General features: G+C 38.7%; 1 protein-coding gene across 1 annotated transcript in view; it reads right to left on the minus strand.

Moving 5' to 3' along the window:
- Positions 1-22196, minus strand: part of STK39 (serine/threonine kinase 39) — a 1002247-nt gene that overhangs the window by 525154 nt on the left and 454897 nt on the right. The window contains exons 11-12 of the mRNA XM_053698395.1: positions 20905-21027; positions 12947-12982 (exon numbers count right to left, since the gene is read on the minus strand). Coding sequence (XP_053554370.1) covers positions 12947-12982; positions 20905-21027 — 159 coding nt within the window. The remainder of the gene's footprint in view (positions 1-12946; positions 12983-20904; positions 21028-22196) is intronic.

Below are 22196 nucleotides of genomic sequence, written 5' to 3' on the forward strand. Positions count from 1 at the left end.
GCTTCTACTATTACCATTGGACATTGTATAAATACTATATATTGCTTCTACTATTACCATTGGACATTGTATAAATACTATATATTGCTTCTACTATTACCATTGGACATTGTATAAATACTATATATTGCTTCTACTATTACCATTGGACATTGCATAAATACTACATATTGCTTCTACTATTACCATTGGACATTGTATAAATACTATATATTGCTTCTACTATTACCATTGGACATTGTATAAATACTATATATTGCTTCTACTATTACCATTGGACATTGTATAAATACTATATATTGCTTCTACTATTACCATTGGACATTGTATAAATACTATATATTGCTTCTACTATTACCATTGGACATTGTATAAATACTATATATTGCTTCTACTATTACCATTGGACATTGTATAAATACTATATATTGCTTCTACTATTACCATTGGACATTGTATAAATACTATATATTGCTTCTACTATTACCATTGGACATTGTATAAATACTATATATTGCTTCTACTATTACCATTGGACATTGTATAAATACTATATATTGCTTCTACTATTACCATTGGACATTGTATAAATACTATATATTGCTTCTACTATTACCATTGGACATTGTATAAATACTATATATTGCTTCTACTATTACCATTGGACATTGTATAAATACTATATATTGCTTCTACTATTACCATTGGACATTGTATAAATACTATATATTGCTTCTACTATTACCATTGGACATTGTATAAATACTATATATTGCTTCTACTATTACCATTGGACATTGTATAAATACTATATATTGCTTCTACTATTACCATTGGACATTGTATAAATACTATATATTGCTTCTACTATTACCGTTGGACATTGTATAAATACTATATATTGCTTCTACTATTACCGTTGGAGTTCTGAATTCAAGTAACAGCGATTGTGCCCAGTATAGCATCAAGAGCTCATTGAAACCTGGCACATTTTCCCCTATCCTTTACCACTGCCACGGCAGAGGCTTTTTAAACATGTAAATTACATTATTCATGTCTCATGTGCAATTATATCTACTGAAAGAAAATGCTGCACTCTGTTAGCTTTTACTCTCACTCTTTTATCTTCTATTTCCATATACATTTGTCAACATAATCAACATAATTTGCTGAAATTGCTGCCATCTTTTTAATAACTATACCATTAGCAAAAGTGCATCTGCTTTCAGTATTTTTAATTGCTTAAACATGCACACATATTCTTCATCTTAGCTATGCTTAATATTTTAGTCCATAATGCCAGCTTTAAGATAACATATTGGGGTCTATTTATGATGGTGCAAGCAGACATGATCAGATATAGCGGATCATTTCCGCTGCACATCGACAAATGCCGACAGCATACGCTCTCGGCATTTATCATTTATCATGTTTTACAAGTTAAATGCACAAATGCTCAAATCTTTCTGTTTTGTTTTTTTTATGTATCAATCAAATAGTAGTACATTGCAAAACTTTTTATTCAGCAGACAAGGCTCAATACCGCTATTGATTCAAAAAATTGAAATTCATTAAGCTGCAGCATTTGTGATTAATGGTGAGATTTGATCACAAACTTTATAAGAAAATATTCAACAAATGTATCACACAAGAAAAGGATTATTGCTCATTATGCTAATTGTTTTGGGGATACATTTCATACTCTATTCAAAGCTACATGCCAGAAAATTCAAACAAATTGGAACTTATTTTCAAAAGCTCCCCAGACTTTATAAAAAAAGGTGCTTTAGTTATACGAGGTCTTTCATAAAATTTTAGACGCTAAAGGAGCATTACCCACATTTCTGTCAAGAGACGACACATACATTGCAATTTAGGGCTCAATAAAATAGTTTAAAAACCATATTGAAAGTTCAAATATTTTTTTTTTAACAAATTTAAACTCCTAATGATGGCTCAATGTAAAAATCATAATTTCAAAATAGAAAGTAAAAATCATACAGAATAAAAATAGTATTTGAAGTACAAAGCAACTCAAAGTCTAAAATACAAAATCGAACTTTGCATTTTTGCAGTGTAAAATTAAATAGAAATTCAATGCAAAATCTGGTTCCCAAAAAATGTTAACTATGGATAGAAAACAGCATTGCTATTAATAATAACTATTTATTTTATTCTGTGTTAACTTATTTACATTGTCCCTAATTGGTGACATCAAAGGGGTGCATCCCTGAACTGCTCTTGGTTTGCAAAAGCTTATAATTCTTTCTAACAAAATGTCAGCTTTAAATTATTTTAAACCATGTTCTTTTGAATAAAGACTGCAGTGGCGTTTTTTTAATCATTGATATTTACTAAACAAGTATAAAACAGACTGCAATGAAAAAGGGGTCCAATGGCACTACCAAAGTGTCTGTGTGACTGCACCCTATATATAATGGTAGCCTTTCGGCTTATCAAATCGCAGGGTGGGGGGTGCTGTGTATTGGATTTACTAGATAAGTAACAAAATGGAGAAGACCATTTAAGAAAACACATAAAAGCACCCGCTGCAGACACATGTTCGAATCATAATACATGGATACTACAGGGATAAGAACGTGGGTCACTATCAATTACATTAAAATATAACTTTTATTGAAAAATGCATAAAAAATAAAGAGTTAAAAACCCGGGATGTGCAATTAAAACAAACAACTAGAGAGAGTTGTGATGACACTATGGATGAGTGGACTAGGAAGAGGGTGGACAAATAAGGCTGCTAGCTAAAATAAACAAATGATAATACCAGTGTGATTGGTGCAAACATCCGATTATTATCGTGCTAATTAGTAGTAGCTGATCATCAGCTTACAGTGGCTGTGTTGCTTAATGCTTATTAGCTTTTGACCTCTTATTGAGTAATTACAGCCAAGTATCAGAGGTAGCTCACAAACTGTCAACTGTATTCAGTAAATATGCCTAGATTATCAACTGTTTCGGCATAAAAAGTCCACCAGATACTATTCTCTGTTGAGAGCGATGATTATATTGCAGGCAGGTGTGCCATTAAATCACTAGTATTCCAGTATGCAACAGTGGTGGCATGTATAAGGGAGTATCAACTGAATAGCAATCACAGTCTTACTTATGTTAACATGTGTCATGGAGTCATAATAAATGAGTGTCAAAATCACTACCGGACTAACTAATCAGTTATATAGATCTGCCTGACTTCCCACTGATATGGGTTGAAGTTGAAAAACAGATAGTATAAAACAGACTTTAATATTCTTTTAAAAGATTGTTATATAGTATTGAGCCCATATAAATGTAAGTATAATTTAATCTTTATAAGCCATACACAGTACAGACATTGCTAATAAAACATTAGTGTTATAGCTACAGTGACAATATTTTGGGAACTCTTAATTTAAACAATATACATTCATCACATTGTTTAGTGTTTTCACTGAGGAGCAGCTGGTCATTTACTGTTTTCACTGAGTTGCAGCAGATTGTTTAGTGTTTTCATTAAGATGCAGCTGTTTGTTTAGTGTTGTGTGTTAGTGACTTGTACATTCAGATCCTTCATTAGGATCCAAATACGGAAGTAAGCGATATTCGGCTCTTTTCGGAGCCAGATTAATTCTGGTGCAAGATCACCACATTAAGATCGGGATCTGCACAGATCTTAATGTGGTGATCTTGCACCAGAATCAATACGGTTTCTAAAAGAGCCAAATAACGATTACTTCCGCAATTGAATCCTAACATAGGATCCAAATGCACAAGTCTATTGTTTAGTGTTTTCACTGAGATGCAGCTGCTTATTTAGTGCTAGATTACAAGTGGAGCGATAAATATCGCTTGCGCACAAGCAATATTAGCGTTCCACAAAGTAATACCACCACATACAAATGTGCACTGGTATTAAAAGTTAAGCGCAATGCGAACACAAGCTTACGCTCGCTTTGCTAGGAAGCATTGCGCTCACAAGATCCCGCTTCCATAGGCTCAAATGGGAGCCTCGTTCTGATGCCGTCAGAGACAACATTAGAACCTAAGCGCAGCAAAGGGGCAAGTAGCGCAGCGATGGCAGCAAATATAAATATATATGTATATATGTATAATCATACAGTTTCCATAAACCACAATGTAAAAGCACTTTTCAGTGCCATTTTTGTTCTAACACCCCCTACGGCCAACTTTAAAGCCCCAAAACTGCCTATTGCAATTTTTTTTATTTTTTAAAAAAAAGCTACATTTTTTTAATAAATAAATAACTACAATGCCCTCTATTTTGAAGGCACTTTTATAAAACTAACCAGCTTGTAAGTGCTGGTTATTTATTGCACGCCTGCAAACGTGTAATCTGGGCCTTAGTGTTTTTCACTGAAGTGCAGCTGATTATTCAGTGTTTTCACTGAAGTGCAGCTGATTGTGAAGTGTTGTCAATGAGATGCAGCTGATTGTAAAGTGTATTTTCAATGAGATGCAGCTGATTGTGAAGTGTTTTCATTAAGATGCAGATGATTGTGAAGTGTTTTCATAGAGATGCAGCTGATTGTGAAGTGTTTTCAATGAGATGCAGCTAATTGTGACGTGTTTTCATAGAGATGCAGCTGATTGTGAAGTGTTTTCATTGAGATGCAGCTGATTGTGAAGTGTTTTCATTGAGATGCAGCTGATTGTGAAGTGTTTTCATTGAGATGCAGCTGATTGTGAAGTGTTTTCATTGAGATACAGCTGATTGTGAAGTGTTTTCATTGAGATGCAGCTGATTGTGAAGTGTTTTCATTGAGATGCAGCTGATTGTGAAGTGTTTTCATTGAGATGCAGCTGATTGTGAAGTGTTTTCATTGAGATGCAGCTGATTGTGAAGTGTTTTCAATGAGATGCAGCTGATTGTGAAGTGTTTTCAATGAGATGCAGCTGATTGTGAAGTGTTTTCAATGAGATGCAGCTGATTGTGAAGTGTTTTCATTGAGATGCAGCTGATTGTGAAGTGTTTTCATTGAGATGCAGCTGATTGTGAAGTGTTTTCATTGAGATGCAGCTGATTGTGACGTGTTTTCAATGAGATGCAGCTAATTGTGAAGTGTTTTCATTGAGATGCAGCTGATTGTGCAGTGTTTTCATAGAGATGCAGCTGATTGTTCAGTGGTTTCATTGAGATGCAGCTGATTGTGAAGTGTTTTCATAGAGATGCAGCTGATTGTTCAGTGTTTTCAATGAGATGCAGCTGATTGTTCAGTGTTTTCATTGAGATGCAGCTGATTGTGAAGTGTTTTCATAGAGATGCAGCTGATTGTTCAGTGTTTTCAATGAGATGCAGCTGATTGTTCAGTGTTTTCATTGAGATGCAGCTGATTGTGAAGTGTTTTCATAGAGATGCAGCTGATTGTGAAGTGTTTTCATTGAGATGCAGCTGATTGTGAAGTGTTTTCATTGAGATGCAGCTGATTGTGAAGTGTTTTCATTGAGATGCAGCTGATTGTGAAGTGTTTTCATAGAGATGCAGCTGATTATTAAGTGTTTTAATTGAGATGACGCTGATTGTTTAGTGTTATTACTGAGATGCAGCTGACTGTTCAGTGTTTTCTCATTGAGGTTCAGATGATTTTTGCACTAACGTATGGAGCCAGATAAGAATAAGTGCTGACTGTTCTTAGTTGAATTGATGTAACTGTACATCATAGTTTCCAAACAACCCTCACATGAGATGCAGCTGATTGTGAAGTGTTTTCAATGAGATGCAGCTGATTGTGAAGTGTTTTCATTGAGATGCAGCTGATTGTGAAGTGTTTTCATTGAGATGCAGCTGATTGTGAAGTGTTTTCATGGAGATGCAGCTGATTGTGAAGTGTTTTCATAGAGATGCAGCTGATTGTGAAGTGTTTTCATTGAGATGCAGCTGATTGTGACGTGTTTTCAATGAGATGCAGCTGATTGTGAAGTGTTTTCATTGAGATGCAGCTGATTGTGAAGTGTTTTCATTGAGATGCAGCTGATTGTGAAGTGTTTTCATGGAGATGCAGCTGATTGTGAAGTGTTTTCATTGAGATGCAGCTGATTGTGACGTGTTTTCAATGAGATGCAGCTAATTGTGAAGTGTTTTCATTGAGATGCAGCTGATTGTGAAGTGTTTTCATAGAGATGCAGCTGATTGTTCAGTGTTTTCAATGAGATGCAGCTGATTGTTCAGTGTTTTCATTGAGATGCAGCTGATTGTGAAGTGTTTTCATAGAGATGCAGCTGATTGTTCAGTGTTTTCATTGAGATGCAGCTGATTGTGAAGTGTTTTCATAGAGATGCAGCTGATTGTTCAGTGTTTTCAATGAGATGCAGCTGATTGTGAAGTGTTTTCATTGAGATGCAGCTGATTGTGAAGTGTTTTCATAGAGATGCAGCTGATTGTTCAGTGTTTTCAATGAGATGCAGCTGATTGTTCAGTGTTTTCATTGAGATGCAGCTGATTGTGAAGTGTTTTCATAGAGATGCAGCTGATTGTTCAGTGTTTTCATTGAGATGCAGCTGATTGTGAAGTGTTTTCATAGAGATGCAGCTGATTGTTCAGTGTTTTCAATGATATGCAGCTGATTGTGAAGTGTTTTCATTGAGATGCAGCTGATTGTGAAGTGTTTTCATTGAGATGCAACTGATTGTGAAGTGTTTTCATAGAGATGCAGCTGATTGTTCAGTGTTTTCAATGAGATGCAGCTGATTATTAAGTGTTTTAATTGAGATGATGCTGATTGTTTAGTGTTATTACTGAGATGCAGCTGACTGTTCAGTGTTTTCTCATTGAGGTTCAGATGATTTTTGCACTAACGTATGGAGCCAGATAAGACTGTTGACTGTTCTTAGTTGAATTGATGTAAATGTACATTATAGTTTCCAAACAACCCTCACAGTTTTGTCTTTATATTTATTATGTGGTATGTGAACATTGTGGACCCCACTATCAAGGCCCATGCAAGCCGAGATATATGCAGGATATACAATGCATTTAACCACGTGTATAATGCAATTAGAAAATGGTTACTAAACTTACATGCAAATGATGTCATAGAGCAAGCTATTAGGCATTACATTTACTACTGACTCTCTGGCAGGTTCTTATATAGGTTCTTATATATGTGTTTGTGCAAGTGTGGTTGAGTGTATGTTTGAGAGACAGACTGCATGCAAAAACAAAATCTATGCTTACCTGATAAATTTATTTCTCTGGTGGTGTATCCAGTCCACGGGTTCATCCATTACTTGTGGGATATTCTCCTTCCCAACAGGAAGCTGCAAGAGGACACCCACAGCAGAGCTGTCTATATAGCTCCTCCCCTAACTGCCACCCCCAGTCATTCGACCGAAGACAAGCAAGAAAAAAGGAGAAACTATAGGGTGCAGTGGTGACTGTAGTTTAAAAATAAAAAACACCTGCCTTAAAATGACAGTGCGGGCCGTGGACTGGATACACCACAAGAGAAATAAATTTATCAGGTAAGCATAAATTTTGTTTTCTCTTGTAAAGGTGTATCCAGTCCACGGGTTCATCCATTACTTGTGGAATACCAGTACCAAAGCTTTAGGACACGGATGAAGGGAGGGACAATGCAGGCCCTTAAACGGAAGGCACCACTGTCTGTAAGACATTTCTCCCAAAAATAGCCTCCGAAGAAGCAAAAGTATCGAATTTGTAGAATTTAGAAGAAGTATGAAGCGAAGACCAAGTCGCCGCCTTACAAATCTGTTCAACAGAGGCCTCATTTTTAAAAGCCCATGTGGAAGCTACCGCTCTAGTGGAATGAGCTGTAATTCGTTCAGGAGGCTGCTGACCAGCAGTCTCATAAGCTAAGCGTATTATACTTCTTAGCCAAAAAGAAAGAGAAGTTGCCGAAGCCTTTTGGCCTCTCCTCTGTCCAGAGTAGACAACAAAAAAAGCAGATGTTTGACTAAAATCCTTCGTAGCTTGTAAATAAAACTTTAAAACACGAACCACATCAAGATTGTGTAAAAGATGTTCCTTCTTTGAGGAAGGATTAGGACCTAATGAAGGAACAAAAATCTCCTGATTGATGTTCTTATTAGATACTACCTTAGGAAGAAACCCAGGTTTGGTATGCAAAACTACCTTATATGCATGGAAAATCAGATAAGGGGAATCACACTGTAAAGCAGATAGCCTGAACGTCTGGAACCTCAGCCAGACGTTTGTGCAAAAGAATAGACAGAGCAGAAATCTGTCCCTTTAAGGAGCTAGCAGACAATCCTTTCTCCAATCCCTCCTGGAGAAAGGATAAGATTCTAGGAATCCTGACTTTACTCCATGAGTAACCCTTGGATTCACACCAATGAAGATATTTACACCATATCTTATGATAGATTTTCCTGGTGACATTAAATTAAATTAAGGTATCAATGACCGACTCGGAAAAACCACGCTTTGATAGAATCAAGCGTTCAATCTCCAAGCAGTCAGACGCAGAGAAATTAGATTTGGATGTTTGAAAGGACCTTGAAGTAGAAGGTCCTGTCTCAGCGGCAGAGTCCGTGGTGGAAAGGATGACATGTCCACCAGATCTGCATACCAAGTCCTGCATGGCCACGCAGGAGCTATCAAAATCACTGAAGCTCTCTCCTGCTTAATCTTGGCAATCAGACGAGGGAGCAGAGGAAACGGTGGAAACATATAAGCCAGGCTGAAGGACCAGGCCGCTGCTAGAGCATCTATCAGCGCTGCCTTGGGATCCCTTGACCTGGACCTGTAACAAGGAAGCTTGGCGTTCTGACGAGACGCCATGAGATCCAGTTCTGGTTTGCCCCATAGTTGAATAAACTGGGCAAATACCTCCGGATGGAGCTCCCACTCCCCCAGATGAAAAGTCTGCCGACTTAAAAAATCCACCTCTACTCCTGGGATATGGATAGCTGAGAGATGGCAAGAGTGAATCTCTGCCCATAGAATTATCTTTGAAACCTCCAACATCGCCAGGGGGCTCTTTGTACCCCCCTGATGGTTGATATAGGCTACAGTCGTGATGTTGTCTGACTGAGATCTGATGAACCTGACCGCAGCTAGCTGAGGCCAAGCCTGAAGAGCATTGAATATCGCTCTTAGTTCCAGAATGTTTATCGGAAGGAGGGCTTCCTCCTGAGTCAACGAACCCTGAGCCTTCAGGGAGTTCCAGACTGTGCCCCAGCCCAGAAGGCTGGCATCTGTCGTCACTATAGTCCATTCTGGCCTGCGGAAGCTCATTCCCCTGGACAGATGGACCCGAGATAGCCACCAGAGAAGAGAATCTCTGGTCTCTTGATCCAGATTTAGCAGAGGGAACAAATCTGTGTAATTCCCATTCCACTGATTGAGCATGCAAAGTTGCAGTGGTCTGAGATGTAGGCGGGCAAACGGAACTATGTCCATTGCCGCTACCATTAAGCCTATTACTTCCATACACTGAGCCACTGATGGCTGGGAAGTGGAATAAAGAGCACGGCAGGAAGTTAGAAGCTTTGACAACCTGACCTCTGTCAGAAAAATCTTCATTTCTACTGAATCTATCAGAGTTCCTAGAAAGAAAACTCTTGTGAGAGGGGAGAGAGAACTCTTTTCTTCGTTCACCTTCCACCCGTGAGACCTCAGAAAGGCCAGAACAATGTCCGTATTAGGTTAGGTCTCCAGACTGGCTTGGACTGGGCAAAATTTCCTTCTTGTTTTGTAGTAGAGGAAGTTGAAGCTGCGCCACTCTTGAAGTTCCGAAAGGAACGAAAATTAGTCTGTTTGGTCCTTAATTTGTTGAACCTATCCTGGGAAAGGGCGTGGCCTTTCCCTCCAGTAATATCAGAAATTATCTCCTTCAGTCCAGGCCCGAATAGGGTCTGCCCTTTGAAGGGGATGTTGAGAAGCTTAGACTTTGAAGTAATGTCAGCTGACCAGGATTTAAGCCATAGCGCTCTATGCGCCTGAATGGCAAAACCTGAATTCTTAGCCGTTAGCTTAGTTAAATGAAAAACGGCGTCAGAAATAAATGAATTGGCTAACTTAAGAGCTTTAAGCCTGTCTAGGATATCATCCAACGGAGTCTCCACCTGTAGAGCCTCTTCAAGAGACTCGAACCAGAAAGCCGCTGCAGCAGTGACTGGGGCAATGCATGCAAGAGGCTGGAGAATAAAACCTTGTTGTATAAAGATTTTCTTAAGGAAACCCTCTAATTTTTTATCCATTGGATCTAGGAAAGCACAACTGTCCTCGACGGGGATAGTTGTACACTTAACTAGGGTAGATACTGCTCCCTCCACCTTAGGGACCGTCTGCCACGAGTCCCGTGTAGCGGCATCTATGGGAAACATCTTTTTAAACGCAGGAGGGGGAGAGAACGGTACACCTGGTCTATCCCATTCCTTCGTAATAATTTCTGAAAACCTCTTAGAGATTGGAAAAACATCAGTGTAAACAGGCACTGCAAAGTACTTGTCCATTTTACACAATTTCTCTGGGACTACAATGGTGTCACAGTCCTCCAGAGTTGCTAAAACCTCCCTGAGCAACAAGCGGAGGTGTTCAAGCTTAAATTTAAATGCTGTCATTTCAGAGTCAGATTGAAGTAACGCCTTCCCTGAATCAGAAATGTCACCCACAGATAGAAGCTCTCCTGCTTCCGCTTCTGTACATTGTGAGGGTATATCAGACATAGCTACTAAAGCGTCAGAAAGCTCTGTATTTGTTCTAGCCCCAGAGCTGTCTCGCTTTCCTTGTAACCCTGGCAGTTTGGACAATACCTTTGTGAAGGTATGATTCATAACTGCCGCCATGTCTTGTAAGGTAAACGCATTGGACGTGCCAGATGTACTTGGCGTCACTTGCGCGGGAGATATAGGTTCTGACACATTGGGAGAGCTAGGTGGTTTAACCTCCCTTTTGTCAGTCTGAGAAACCTCTGGTGATAAATCCTTAAAACCCATAATATGGTCTTTATAACTTATAGAAAGGTCAGTGCATTTGGCACACATTCTAAGAGGGGGTTCCACAATGGCTTCTAAACATAATGAACAAGGAGTTTCCTCTATGTCAGACATGTTTAACAGACTAGTAATGAGACCAGCAAGCTTGGAAGACACTTTAATAAATGTGAAAAAGTAATTAAACAAAAACGGTACTGTGCCTTTAAGAGAAAAAAAACTACCCCATAAACTGCAAAACAGTGCTAAAAAGTAGTAAACTCTACGAAATTTTTACAGTGTGTATAAGAGACTAAAGCAGCATTGCACCCACTTGCAAATGGATGATTAACCCCTTAGGCCCCAAAACGGATTAGAAAAACGGAAAAAAACGTTAAAAAACAGTCAAACACACTGCCACAGCTCTGCTGTGGACCTACCTGCCCTTAAACACGATTTTTGCAGGAAAAACACCCTCTATAGTGGTCCTAGATGCCAAAGGACTCCTTTAGGGAAGCTGGATGTCTCAGTCTGAATATCAACTGCGCATAAAGTGTGCAAAAATAGGCCCCTCCCACCATGCACTGAATGTCAGAGGGCCTTAAAAAAAGTACTCCTAGAAGTGATCTAGCAAGCCATGTGGAAAACTAGGCCCCAATTAAAGATTTATCACCCTCAGAGAAAAAACGTTTTTACTATAAAACATGCAAACGTTTTTACACTAAGTAATATGAGTATTAACATGAATATTACCCCTTTTTTGCAAGCATGATCCCAGTTGCTGTTAAATCACTGTATCAGGCTTACCACAAATATACCAGACACTGTCAGCATTTTCTAGACCTTATCATCTCTCTAGAAAAAAATATACTGAACATACCTCAAAGCAGGCAATCTGCAGACCGTCCCCCCAACTGAAGTTTTCTTTCCATACTCTTCAGTTATGTGTGAAAACAATGGACCTTAGTTACAAACCGCTAAGATCATCAAACCTCCAGGCAGAATTCTTCTTCCAATTTCTGCCTGAGAGTAAAACAGTACAACGCTGGTACCGTTTAAAAATAACAAACTTTTGATTGAAGATAAAAACTACACTAAGTCACCACATCTCTCTTGATACTTCCTTTCTTGTCGAGAGCTTGCAAGAGAATGACTGGGGGTGGAAGTTAGGGGAGGAGCTATATAGACAGCTCTGCTGTGGGTGTCCTCTTGCAGCTTCCTGTTGGGAAGGAGAATATCCCACAAGTAATGGATGAACCCGTGGACTGGATACACCTTTACAAGAGAAAAAGCTAAACTGACAATTTGTTTAAAACAACAAACTTAAATGTCGGAAGTAAAAAAAAAAAAATTAAAGGCATTAAACTTATAGCACCAATTAACCATTTCATTCTAAAGTAAATATTTTAGAAATTACATCTTGTTAACACAATTTACAAGGTTTAATAAATCAAGAGCAGTTTAGAGATACAGATCTGGAAAAAGCCTGGTTGAATCCAGGATCCTGGTGAGGATAGAAGTAAACGAGTGTAAGCTCTGAGCTAAGCAATCACTGAATAGAATGTTGCAGGTCAGTTTTCATATATTTAAATATAATGGAGGCTCTCCAGTCCCTATGGAAGGAGTGAAACAGAACATGAAATTCTAAACAACTTTCCAATTTGCATCTATTATGAATTTTGCTTAATTCTCTTGATGTCCTTTATTGAAGAGAAATCCTAGGTGAGCTCAGGAGCATGCACATGTCTTTAGCCAGTGTCTGCAACAATGTTTATAGCAATGTTATACATAAATGCAAAATACAATGTGTACATTCTTAAGCTACAATCATCATGCCAAGTTTTACTTTTCAACAAAGGATTTCAAGAGAACAAAGCAAATTTGATACTATAAATAAATTGGAATAAAAAAAAAATTGCATAATCTTCTTGAATCTTAAACATTTAATGTAGACGTCAATGTTCCTTTAATGAAACATTTTACAGGGAGATTAAATAAATCATTAAATAAATGTGCCTATGAAATATCTTACCTCTGCATTTTCATTGCTGTCAATCACTCTTCTTGACTATTAAAAAATAAAATATATATATATATGTTTGTGAAATATTAACCAAGAGGAATTAAGATTAAAAACAAGTAAAACATTACATTCACCCTGATCATATCCCTATAGCTTTTAGAGGAAAATATGTTATGGAAATATAGGGGTGTAATTTACCCTGCAGGGAGCCCCTCTGAATTTAGTTCCTACATTCCCAACTTTAATGCTAAATACATAGTATGCACATGGCATTTGTCTTCTCACCTTTATCCGTGCCCCTGGCTTGTAGTTAGATTTCAAGTACTCCTTATTGTAAATGACTTAGATGATGCTTGTTGCTAGGTAAATTACCATGATTAGAATAGTTGCAGTGGGGACATAGGAATGTTTGTGGTGGGGAGATAGTGGTTAGAACTAGTCTGTGTTTTACTGATAAGGAGGTCATATAAGGGGTATATGGGAAGTCTGCACATGTACAAGGGTGTTTATAGTTAAAGATGAATTTGCAACGGGGGTATAGTGAACAGGATAGAAGTGGTGAAGGGATCAGATATGCCATTTTTTGCAGTGGGGAATGTCACATATAGAGCTACATTTGTGAGGACATCAGGACAATACAGCTTTATTTGCAGGGATAACAGTGATGGGGGAGATCAGGTGAGTGAGTTTAAACTGCACAGGGTGATTGAGCAATGGCTAGGGTTAAACTGTGATGGAAATTAAATGCATGAGGAATTTCTACAATTAGTTTAAGGTTACCAAAAATCAGTTTACAATAGCCAGGCACAGTTGTACAAATGGTTTCCTTTGTCTCAGCAGGAGCATTGCAGGCTACCACATATATTAATGTCACTGTCTTGTTCAAGTGACTCTAATAGAAAGTAAAAACAAAATGTATGCTTACCTGATAAATGTCTTTCTTTCTGGATATGGTGAGTCCACAAGTCCTCAATTACTAGTAGGAATATCACTCCTGGCCAGCAGGAAGAGGCAAAGAGCACCACAGCAAAGCTGTTAAGCATCACTTCCCTTCCCACAAACCCCAGTCATTCGACCAAAGGGAAATGAAAAAAGGAATAATACAAAGGTGTAGAGGAGCCTGACATTTAGTCAAAAATAACTGTCTTAATAAAAAGGATGGGGTCGTGGACTCACCATATCCGGAAAGAAAAACATTTATCAGGTAAGCATAAATTTTATTTTATTTCCTAAGATTTGGTGAGTCCACAACGTCCTCAATTACTAGTGGGAACCAATACCCAAGCTAGAGGACAGAGATGACAAGGGAGGGAAAACAAGACAAGCAGACTTAAACAGAAGGCACCACCGCTTGAAGAACCTTTCTCCCAAAAGAAGCCTCAGCAAAGACAAAAGATCAAAATTTTGAAAATTTTGAAAAAATATGAAAAGAGGACAAAGTTGCAGACTAGCAAATCTGTTCCACAGAAGCTTCATCTTGAAGGCCCAAAAAGAAGAGAGAGCCCTGGAATGAGCTGTAATTCTCTCAGGAGGCTGCTGATCAGCCATCTCATAAACAAAAACAAATTATACTTCTCAACCAAAGGGAAAGAGAAGTAGCAGTAGCTTTCTGACCCTTACATTTTCCTGAGAAGCAAGAAACAGGACAGAAGATTGGCGAAAATTCTCAATCTCCTGTAGGAAGATTTTAGTGCACGCACAACATCCAGGTTGTGCACAAACGTTCCTTATGAGAAGAAGGATAAGGACATAAGGAACAATTTCCTAAGTGATTTTTCTATCAGAAACCACTTTAGGAAGAAAGCCCAACTTAGAACGAAGAACCGCTTTATCACCAAGAAAGATAATATAAGGCGAATCACACTGCAAGGCCGAGAGTTTCGAAACTCTACAAGCAGAAGAGATAGTAAAAAGAACAAGATTAAAGCTCCAAGGAGGAGTAATAGATTTAAACACAAGCCTGATGCTAACCAGGGCCTGACAAAAAGATCCCACATCTGGCGCATCCGCCAGACACTTGCGTAACAAAATTGATAATGCAGAAATCTGACTCTTCAAAATACTGACTTACAAACCCGTCTCCAGACCTTCCTGAAAAAGATAAAATCTTAGGAATCCTGACCCTACTCCAAGAGTAGTCTTTGGATTCACACCAATAAGGTATTTACGCCATACCTTATGGTAAATCTTTCTAGCAACAGGCTTGCGAGCCTGAATCATGGTCTCAATGACCGACTCCACGCTTAGACAGAACTAATCACGTTTAATCTCCAAGCAGCCAGCTTCAGAGAAAACGAGATTTGCATGAAGGAATGAACCCTGAGTTAGAAGGTCCTTCCTCAGAGGCAACCTCCAAGGTGGAAGAGATGACATCTTCACTAGGTCTGCATACCAGATCCTGCGAGGTCATGCAGGAGCTATTAGAATTACAGAGGCTCTCTCCTGTTTGATACGAACAATAACTCGTGGAAGGAGTGCAAACGGAGGAAACAGGTATGCTAGACTGAAATCCCAAGGAACCGCCAGAGCATCTATCAGGGCGGCCTGCCGATCTCTTGACCTCAAACTGTACCTTGGAAGCTTGGCATTCTGCCAAGACACCATCAGATCCAACTCTGGCACCCCCCATTTGAGGGTTAACCTGGAGAACACCTCCGGATGGAGAGTCCACTCCCAGGGATGAATTGTCTGTCTGCTCAGGAAATCCGGATTCCCGTTGTCCACCCCTGGAATGTGGATGTCACAGCAATTGTGAGCTTCCGCCCACTAAATAATTTGAGACAACTCCTTCATGGCTAAGGAACTCTGAGTTCCTCCCTGGTGGTTGATGTAAGCCACTGAGGTGATGTTGTCCGACTGGAACCTGGTAAACCAAGCTAAGGACAACTGAGGCCAAGCCACCATAGCATTGTATATCACTCTCAACTCCAAGAAGTTTATGGGGAGAACAGACTCCTCTCGAATCCATAGTCTATGCACCCTTAACGAGTCCCAGACTGCCCCCAGCCCAGCAGGCTGGCATCCATGGTCACAATCACCCAAGAAGGTCTCTGGAAGCATGTGTCCCGAGACAGATGCTCCTGAGAAAAGTACAACGAAAGAGATTCTCTTGTTGACTGAACTAGATCTATACTCTGAGACAGATCTGAATGGTCTCCATTCCATTGTCTGAGCATGCATAACTGCAGAACTCTCAGACGGAAACGAGCAAAAAGAATGATGTCCATGGAAGCAATCACCGGACCAATGACATCCATACCTTGAGCCACTGATGGCCAAGCAGTAGACTGCAGATAGAGGCAAAAGGAAAGAATCTTTGATTTTCTGACCTCTATTAGAAATATTTTAAGAAATAGGGAAACTATTATGGTCCCTACGAAAACTACCCCTGTAGCTGGAACAAGGGAACTCTTTTTCAGATTCAATTTCCATCCGGGAGAACGTAGAAAAGACAACACAATCTCTGTTGAGAATTTGCTTGTTGAAGGATGGATCCTGAACCAATATATCGGCCCGAAAGGTGCCACTGCAATTCCCCGAAACCTAAGTACTGCCAAGAGAGTCTCCAGAACCTTTGAGAAAATTCTGGGAGTTGTGGCAAGGCCAAAGGAAAAAGCCACAAACTGAAAGTGTTTGTCCAGAAAGGCAAGTCTCAGGAACTTGAAGATACACGTCCTTCAGGTATATGGTAGTCAGGAACTGACCCTCTTGGACCAAAGGAAAAATTGAACAAATGGTTTCCATCTTGAAGGACGGTACCCTGAGAAAACTTGTCGAGACACTTAGGTCTAGAATAGGACGAAAAGTCCCCTCTTTTTGGGAACCCCAACAGGTTTGAATAAAATCCTAGACCCCGTTACCTTACAGGAACTGGTACTATCACTCCCAGGGAGAAAAATCCCAAACGCAATTCAAAAATGCCTCTCTTTTATCTGGACTGCAGATAAACTTGAGATGTGGAACCTGCCTCTGGGAAGAAAGCTCTTGAATTCCATTTGGAAACCCAGAATTACTACGTCCACAGCATATCTGGGACATCTTGTATTCTGAAGACAACAGAGAAATTCAGCCCCCTACTTGGTCCGATCTTGGATCAGCTGCAGTTTTCTACTCTGATGTCCTTTAGGTCTAATCATATTGTCTTGTGGTAGAAAAGACCCTTTTCCACCCGCAAAATCAGAAATATTTCTGCCAGGCCAGGACTAATCAAGGTCTCACCCTTGTAAGAAAGCGCCAGAAATTTGGACTTAGAGGAAAAATCCACTGACCAATAATTTAGCCACAACGCCCTGCGGGCTAGCATAGCAAAAACAGATATATTGGCTTCCCAGCTTAATAACTTGTATGGAAGCATCAGAAATAAAAGAATTGTCTATCTTAAAGGGACAGTCTAGTATAAATTAAACTTTCATTATTCAGATTTTCAGGATATTCAGGACTTTACATTTTAATCAACTTTCCTATTTACCTTTATCATCAAATTTCCTTTTTTCTCTTGGTATTCTTAGTTTAAACTAAACATAGGTAGGCTTATATGCTAATTTCTAAGCCTTTGAGGGCTGCCTCTTATCACATGTTTTTTAAATCTCTTTTCAACTCAAAGAGACAGAAAGTACACATGGGCCATATAGATAACACTGTGTTCAGGCACAGGGGGTTATTTAAGATTTAGCACAAAACAATGCTAAATTTAAGACAATAGATAATAAACAGTCATGTGATCAGGGGGCTGGAAGAAGGTTCCTAGATACAAGGTGATCACAGAGGTAAAATGTATATTAATATAACTGTGTTAGTTATGCAAAACTGGGGAATGGGTAATAAAGGGATTATCTATCTTTTAAAACAATAACAATTCTATGGTAGGCTGTCCCTTTAAAAGCCTTAATTTTGACCTTACAGCTGGATTCAAATTTGAAACCTTTGACATGTTGGGCAGCTGAGCGACCCACTAGGCTACACCAGCTGGCTTTGGATCTCCCAAAGGAGTCTCTACCAAATTGAATCAGACAAGGCGCCGCAACCAAAAGATGCCACACTTGACACAGTGCCAATACAAAGTTTGAATAAGCCTCCAGCATAGTCCATTAAGCCTTAAAAGAGCAGCTATCCTCTATAGGGATCATAGTTCTCAAAGCTGTAGTAGAAAAAGCCCCTTCTACTTAAGGCACCGTGCACCCTCTTTAATGGAGTCAGCGACAAGAAAACATCTTTTAAAAGATGAAAGACGGGGAGAGATATATCCCTGATCTCTTCTTTTCCTGTGAAAAATCTTCATAGCACAGACAATAAACACTTCCACAAAGGAAGGAACATCATAGTAATGATAAAGTTTATTAAACTTCCTAGGGTTGACAACGACAGGAGTATCGGTGTCGTCCAAAGTAGCCAACACCTCCCTAAACACTACACAAGGTGCTCAGGCATAAATCTGAAGGTTACAACTTTAGCATCAGATAAAGGAATTATACTGTCCGAATCTGAGATGTCACCCTCAGAGGCTACCAACATATCCTCCTCATCAAACTTATGAGGAAGGACAACTTGAGAAGTAGCAGGTGAAACAGACACCTTACAATCTGAATGTCTAATTTTCCTCTTGCGTTTTCCCTTAACATAGAAAAAAAAAAACACATACAAAAAAAACAGATCATGCCACAGATACTGCTAAAGATACCTGTACAGCAATTTCTGTCAGCAAAAAAACTCCTCTAGGAGATTGAGAGGAACCGCAGGGCACTGCATGTGACACCATTGTGGCTTGGGACGCATAAGGAGAAAACTGTGGCATTGCCTAAACAGCATTATCCTGAGAGACATCGGGTTCAGCTGCAACAAACTATCTTTACCAGAGAAAGTTCTAGCTAAGCAACCAGCACAGAATTGCATAAATGAACAATTTGCGCTTCCATACATAACCAACAGGAAAAACAGAACACAGAATCTTCCATGTCCTAGTTCAAAAAATAAAAATTATTTAATTAATAGTTTAATATGTAAATATGTAAAAGCTATGTACTGGTACTTTAAATAGGACACTGAAAGGGCTTCTCTTTAGAAATAGTCTAGCTCTAGGCTAGGAAGAAGACAAATATATAATCCGACACCTCAGAGATTGAGGTGTTAAACATTATATACTGTCACTTTAAGCTGTTAATCAGTAACGGAGAAGAGAAATTTCATACAACTTTGAGGGACACATAACGTCAAAACGGCAGAGCTTCCTGACGATCGTGTCAGTATATTAGACAGAGGACGCCACTCCGCTATGACAAGACGGAGACTAAGTCAGAAAAGTGGGTCACATGACCCGCCGACAGAGAACTGCGCCACAACATAAGCGTGCGCTGCTAAGCAAAGCTGCAAGAAAACCAGCGTCCTTCCAACCATACAAATATTAAAGCGGAAGATCGTAAGCACACAGGAATGTCTCACAGAGGGCATGGTCGCAAACTATGATTATACTGTCCGAATCTGATCTCAGCAGAGCAGTATCAAAGTAATTAATATGCACAATCTCCATAGTACAGCCCATGTCAAAGAGAAATGTTTCTAACACAAAAAAATCATCCTCAACACAGTGTATTAACTAGAATCTCCAAAACGTACAGTTCATCGCTATAACTTGTGCAAGACTAGTCTGAACATAAGTACAAATAGCGCTTGACTGATATACCAAAAACTTGCTTAACATAATCCAAAAGAAAAGGGAATATACTTTAAATCAAATAAAAGTAATAACCCCTGGTCTCTGGTCACATTTAAGTGCCTGCTCTCTGCCTGTTAATATCCTTCTAAAGGATATGCATGTCCCATAACAATGTTGCAGCTCCAACTTATTAAGTGCACGGTCTCCCATACCTAGAAGACAAAAGGCACTTACCTGCAGTCTGGCCTTCCGGCAGGAGGAAGGCTTACACGGTGTGAGAGGACGCCACTCCTCACAGAGACCTGTAAAAAGAGAAAGAACAGAGTAAACCTACTCTGGTTTTCTATACTAGGGCAGCAAAATGTTAGGAAAACGCAGCAAGGCCGTCTTACAAGTTCCTAACTGCTTTAAAGCCACCACTACCCTGAAGAGATTAACGTGGAGTACGGCTAGACCCAAAAATCTTGCTTGTAGCAAAAGAAATCCAATTTTCTTCAGACACAAAAACTTCACCTGCTCCACTGACAAGAGAATGACTGGAGTTTGTGGGAAGGGAAGTGATACTTAACAACTTTGCTGTGGTGCTCTTTGTCTCCTCCTGCTGGCCAGGAGTGATATTCCCACTAGTAATTTAGGTCGTTGCGGACTCACTATATCTTAGGAAAGAAACATTTGTTATTAGTTGGATGCTCTTACTGGTCAGATGTAGTACAAACATTTGGCAACAGGAGAAATATCTCATTCAAGTTGTTACTGATAGTGGTAGATGCTGCAGTTCTATGTCTATCAACCGCAACTTGCGTAGGATCTAGCCCTAAATATTTACCTTGTACAAATTATCTATTATATATGTTTGTATATGAGCACTAGTAAGCCCATTATTTTTCAGTTTCCTGAATGTTCTGCGTAGATATTAAATGTTTTTAGTGGTAAATTAGTAGGGGCTATATAGGATGAGACAAAATGTTGAAATATTGAATTTACTGCATTGATAAATAATTTATTAGGATTCATGCAATCCAGGGGTTCATGCAATCCATTTAGAGGCACAGTATGGTTATTAAAGGGATTACGCTGAATGAATAGATATAATGTAGATGAAGAGAGAAAAACTACTGTAACAAACCATAAGAATGTAATAGTGTTGCAAACCTTAGCACATGGAATAGTGCTGTACCAACTGCCTCTAGTGCCACACTATATGTGAGAGACGGTTTTTAGAAAAGTAATGTCAATTTTGGGCACCACTCCTTCAAGCAGGTTTGTCACTACTAATCTAGGACCTAATATATTTGTTTATTAGGTCTAAAATTGATACCTTTTCATTGGAAAATGAATCATTAAGTTCAGAACTTTTCTCGTCCATTTCATCATCGCTCCACTCCCAATCACCATCTTCAGTTTTATGGAGATGCCCACTGGAGCCAGGCACTCGCCTAACCTATGAAAGCCAAAAAAAATAAATCCATAACTAAATAAATCATCTATACAGTTACAGTGATGTAGAAAATTCACATAGTCAGTTAGAGATGTATTCCTAGAAAGTATAATGTTGTTCCAAACTCGAAAGAGATTTTACTAAAAATGTACTGCTACAAATGAAGTTTACATCTATCACACTGACAACACAACATTTACAAAATAAATACATAAAACGGCATGCATGCAAGACACAAAGTACCAGAAACAACGACCTAGAAAATACTAAGCACACTAAGTTACCCAGCAACTACAGCCTAAGCCAAAAAGTCAAGTACCCTTCTGTTGCCATCTTGCTCTTTTTCAGAACCTGGCATCAAGCTTGTTTTCCCAGGATTCTGCTCATCCTACTTGAGCAAAACAAAACACCATCAGTCTATTCTCAAACATCTTGCAAGTGGCTTGAAGAGCACAATGCTAATCATTAGACAGTGTGGGTGTTTAGGTTACAATCAATTTTTTTCTGCTAATGATTTCAAATTATAGAACAAGAGAAGAAAACAGTCACACATGTTCACATATTAAGGAGGCAGATTTTTAAACAAAAGTGAATTTCAATTAAAACCTAATATGCCAAGTAGAATAGGGCAAATTTATAATGATTTGACTACTTATGTAGTGCTTATTTATAGTTTTTACATACAAAGAAAAAAAAAGGAATTATACAAGAAAACTCTGTAGTGCTTTATGAATCAATAAAGTGAGTTTATAAGCAACTTTGACCATTTGTTAAATAATATAAGCAAATAATGAATTATTAATGAATTTATATTTACCTGTATTTGATATGTACTTAAAAATAAATGTAGTGTAGTAAATTTGTTCATTACATAATATTGGCATATAAAAATTGAAGTGATCTCTTCCTATTAATCAAAATTCCCAGGCAAAGTGTTTGTGACTTACAATCCCTTTCCAAAATGTTTAAAACCCGAAAATAAGCAATTTATCTTATGCCATGGCAAAAACCTCAATAGGGACAATTCATCACTGGTATTCCAACCAATGAGAAAGCACTTATTCTACAGCAAATGCAACACCTTGAATCAATTTTAAATACATTTTTTGTTTTTTCTTGGCTGTTTGCATATTTATTTTCATTGTTTTTGCGCAAGTTTAGTTAATTTATTA

The sequence above is a fragment of the Bombina bombina genome, chromosome 1 (genome assembly GCF_027579735.1).
Source record: "Bombina bombina isolate aBomBom1 chromosome 1, aBomBom1.pri, whole genome shotgun sequence".
Taxonomy (NCBI): Eukaryota; Metazoa; Chordata; class Amphibia; order Anura; family Bombinatoridae; genus Bombina; species Bombina bombina.